The sequence below is a fragment of the Gekko japonicus genome, unplaced genomic scaffold (genome assembly GCF_001447785.1).
Source record: "Gekko japonicus isolate JY-2015 unplaced genomic scaffold, Gekko_japonicus_V1.1 scaffold1960, whole genome shotgun sequence".
NCBI lineage: Eukaryota > Metazoa > Chordata > Lepidosauria > Squamata > Gekkonidae > Gekko > Gekko japonicus.
The window spans coordinates 79056-83618 of NW_015164719.1; the positions used below are offsets into that span (position 1 = coordinate 79056).

General features: G+C 43.6%; 1 protein-coding gene across 1 annotated transcript in view; it reads left to right on the forward strand.

Annotated features, from left to right (window-relative positions):
* Positions 1-4026, forward strand: part of EDEM1 (ER degradation enhancer, mannosidase alpha-like 1) — a 27066-nt gene extending 23040 nt beyond the window's left edge. The window contains exon 12 of the mRNA XM_015409580.1: positions 1186-4026. Coding sequence (XP_015265066.1) covers positions 1186-1275 — 90 coding nt within the window. The 3' untranslated portion in view covers positions 1276-4026. The remainder of the gene's footprint in view (positions 1-1185) is intronic.
* The last annotated feature ends 537 nt before the right edge of the window (positions 4027-4563 follow it).

The following is a 4563-nucleotide window of genomic DNA, read 5'->3' on the forward strand; positions in this document are numbered from 1 at the left end:
GAAAAGAAAGGATCTTGCCAAGAGGTATCATGGACACCCCCCCCCCAAGCACTATTAATGGATGCTCTGGTAGCTGCCTATTTTCATGGACAGTTGAAGGGATTCAGAATGGAGAACAGGAAGAATGAGAGACAAACTGAGCCTCTTTTTAATCATGGAGAGCTTTGTTGTGGCATCAGTCATTGCTAGAGCTGCAGTCCTCTGAGTTAGAGACCTGTTGGAGGAGGTCCATGCAGATACTTATAGGATAGGCAAGTATCCTTCTGCTAAAGCAACCTTGATGAGGATGGTCCTACAGTTGTTTAATGCTTTTGTACTGGATTTCTCTCTGGGATGTGGCGCACTGCTTCTGGACAAGCTGTTCCAGTATGTTCTCCACTGAAAAGCCATCTTATTACTCGTCAGGAGTGTGTGTTCTCAGCAGATCTAGGATGTCCTGCTTTTGTTCTAGGTTTGATTGTGTTGAATGAAAAAATTAGAATTCTAGTTGTGCACAGTTTTAATAGCAAACAGCTTAACTCAAGGATAGAAAGAAGGGCCCCTTTAGGCCAGCTTTCATCTTCCCTGCCTTGTAAGTCTCTGAGTTAAGTTTTTAAAGGTTTCGGTCCACAGCTACACATCCTGGATACAGGGGCATGTTCCACATTTGGGGGCTTTTGGTCCTACCTCTGGAAGTAGATGGGTGGAACAGTTCTGATTCATGATGTTCCCCATCCACTGAGTGAATTCTTACATCAAGTAACCCCCCCCCCCCGAGATGTAGGTGTACTTATTTATTTAATCCATTTGTACCTCGCCTTTCTCCCCAGGGGGAGCCAAAGCTGCTTATGTCATTTTATCCTCCCAGCAACCCTCTGAGGTAAGTTAGGCTGAGAGAGTGTGACTGACCCAAGGTCACCCAGAGAGCTTCCATGGCACAAGTGGGAGATTCCAGCCTTGGTCTTCCAGATCCTAGTCTGGCACTCTTAACCACCACACCACAGCAGCTCTCCAGTGTGTCACAGCCTTCTTAAAAATACACGTATCCAGTTTCATCTATATCTGTCTAGGGCAGAGCACATGTTTGGCGAGTTGCTTGAAGCAGTACCAATTCATGAGTGTGGCTAATCAGTAACCTCAGGGTTTTGTTTTTATAAAATCAAATTTATATATATATCTATTTTAAAAAATTCATTTTGCTTACAGTGCAACAGAGTACCAGATGAGAGGAGATACCTGCTGCCATTAAAGAGTGTTTATATGAGACAGATTGATCAGATGGTGGGCTTGATCTGAACATTGTTCATGTGGAGTAATACTGAAGATCGCAAGACCACATCTGAAGCAGCTTGTTCCTCTTGAACTGTGCAGCTCATAACGGGCATAAGGGCTCAAGTAGTCACTGAAGGATGACTTCATGAAGGATTTAGGTTTATGTTGGAAAGATGTCTGCTGTCGAGTACATTTGTCCCATTTGCAGTACAGCAAAAAGAGGCACATAACAAATGAAGTTCCCATGAAACTTCAGGTTTTTTTATTGTTGATGAAGACTCCTTAAAGATGGCTTGGAGTAAAGAACAACAAGAAGGCTGCGCCAGAAATGCTGTCTTGCAACCACATTTTTATTTGTATTCTAGGCGGGTACAGTTGGAGGAAACTTAAAAATTTAAATATATTGGGGTGGGAAACAAGGGAGTGTGCAATCTTCTCTCACCATGCTTAATTAGATAATTTTCATTAGCAATAAACAATGCTAATTATTGCTCAGGTAGAAGGGATATCCATAGGTTCTGGTTTACTGAAGATGTCTTGTTGCTGATATGGCATTATTGCAATGTGATGTGGTAATACCAACAGAAATATTACATCACCGTGTTCAGGACTAACATCTAGGCTGATGTTGAAAACAGTGTTCTTAATTTGAATTGCACATTCAGGGGTGTATGGCGTTTACTAGCTTCTGAAACCAGTAATAAAAAAAAACAAAACAAGGTGCCTTCTAGTAGGTGAAAATGCACAAAGCCACTCGAATCTCTTGCTTATCTTACCATCTTGCATTGCTTGTTTGAAGAGTCCTTCACAATGTTCTTCATATTCACACCCCCTTCTTTGTGCCTCTCGAGGAAATCTACCTTAATTAATGCATAATCTGAAATTTACATTCCTTGTAATAATATGCAAGCTTTTGGAGCTAGTGCCTTCTTAATGTGTTACTCAGAAGAAAACTAAGAGGTTTAGCTCTTAATTACCAAAATAAATTGTTTTTGGAGTAATTTCTGCTGGGATAATATCAACTCTTAACATCCCAAAGTAGTATTTGAGGATTGTACTTGCTATCTTCCATATGTATAAATCGAGTATTTACCAATGAATGATTCCCCTTCTCTGTAGGAAGTATTCTTGTAGCAGAGCAGGTGGACAGTTGGTCTTCCGAGATGTTTTGGTTCTTTGATTTCTTTTGAAATTCTGATACAAGAATGATCCATCATCTTCTAAGGGTGCATCAGCGAAGCCCCTTGAATTAAAAACCAAAAAGGCTGTAGCTTGTGGCCTTACTTATTACTATCCAAGTCAAACATCCCTTTTCCCTGTCCCAGTTTTTATCCCCTAGTGACTAGAAGGATGGAAAGTAGTGTCTGCTATCTTTCATTAAAACACAGAATACAATTTAAGCATGTCCAAAGAGTATCTTAAAATTTTTGAAGAATCAGGCTTTTCAAGAGATTTTTTGAGTAATTTGAAACATGGTTTTTAGTACTTTAATCAAGGAGGAATCCAGATTTAAATTTGTGTTTTCCTCTTTGAGGAAAACAATATGGAACTTAGATCAAATTCCAAACTGCAATGTGTAAATATCAGTTTTACTACATAATCTGGCCCATTTCTTCATGGAACATGTACTGCTTATATTGCATGTAAACTGTATGATGCTTAGCACAGAAATAATTAGGGCTTGCTTAATCTCTATGGCAAACAAGTGAATCTCAGGGATCTTAAAGTAGACTTCTGTTTGCGATGAATATTTTGGTTTTAATCATCTAACTTTTTATTTTACAGCATTGCTGGGGGTTTTTTAAGGGAAATTTGAAAGATCAACCAAATACGAATCCTTTGAAGTATAAAATCCTTTGAGCCCATGCTTTCATTATCCTCCAAAATCAGCCCTAGGCTTAACTAGTTTGGAAACCAGACAGCTGTTTCAGCACGTTATGCCTCAAAGGTGTGAGGGGAAAGCTGGTCATAGACCTGAATGGGCTGCTGACAAGCAATTCAGGGTAGGCTTGCTTACTAGTCTGGAAAGCTGAAGATAGAATGCCTGGCAAAAAAAGGGGTATTGGGAGCAGGGTGCTGTAAAGCAAAGGAGCTGACTACTTGAAGGCGATGGCTTGAGTTTTCTTACAGGGCAATGTGAAGGGAAAAAAACACAGGCCAGGATCCGGAGTGCTGTTTATGGCTGTGCAAATAGGTTCGCAGTGTTACTGTATGTTTTTTTGGTTTTTTTTTAAACCCTGCTGCCTCATCTATCACGGAGCTAAGTACTTTCTGAAATCCTCAGTTTCAAAAGCAGTTTGGCCTGTGGAGTGGGGAGATGAAATGTACCTTCAGTTTCCTTGGGCTCGATGTAAGTTTTGTGGTTCTTTGGGTCCTGGCCATAAGCTTCAAGCCCTCAAAGGGAAGCAAAATACAAACAAAATTCAGTTTACCACTGTTGTAATCCATGTTGTCAGCAATGTATTGCTGTCTTCAGTTGTGTAGTGGATCCTACCAGATGTTAAATATTTCCATCACATCCACATTAGTGTTTAAGTGTTAAAACCCCTATTTAAGTTAGGTTGCATGTCATGCTACATTGCTTATTCAAGATTGTGCTTGCTGAAAGAGTGAGTGTCCACACAGTGATTTGCACTTTGGTTTGGTTTGCCAAGTAATATATCTGAGATGCTAATTTTTCAAAGGAGCTGAAGAGCTTTTGTTAGTCACACTATTGGGAGTTCTAAATTCTAACTTTTAAGGGAACCCTTAGAACTGACATGCTTCTGTTAGAAGTAGTACAAGGGGGGACCCGCGATACTCGCGGGGGAGGGGGGGAGAAGAGCTCCGTCTCCTCCATCCCCCCCATCTCCCCGCGGCGGCGGCGAGGCCGGTTTCCCCCCCCCGCCTGCCGGCTCCGGGGAGGAGGAGGAGGAGGCGGCGGAGGCGAGGTTCCCCGCCCGCCCTTCCGCCCTTCCTAACCACCCACCCGGCCGGCCTGCCGGCTCCGGGGAGGCGGCAGCGGTGGCGGCAGCGAGGCCTCTCCTCCCCGCCCGCCCTACCTACCTCCCCGCCCTACCTACCTACCTCCCCGGCCTGCCTGCCGGCTCTGGGGAGGAGGCGGCGGCAGCAGCAAGGCCTCTCCTCCCCGCCCGGCCTCCCCCCCTCCCCACCCACCTGGCCGGTGGCAGCGTTCGCAGAGCGTCTCCTGCGCATGCGCAAGAGACGCTCTTGCACTTTCGGGGGGATTTAAACATCCCCCCGAAATTTTTTTAAACTTTTTTTATTTTTGTGCACACGTGGGGACTGGCCCACGTGTGCACAAACCTCCCC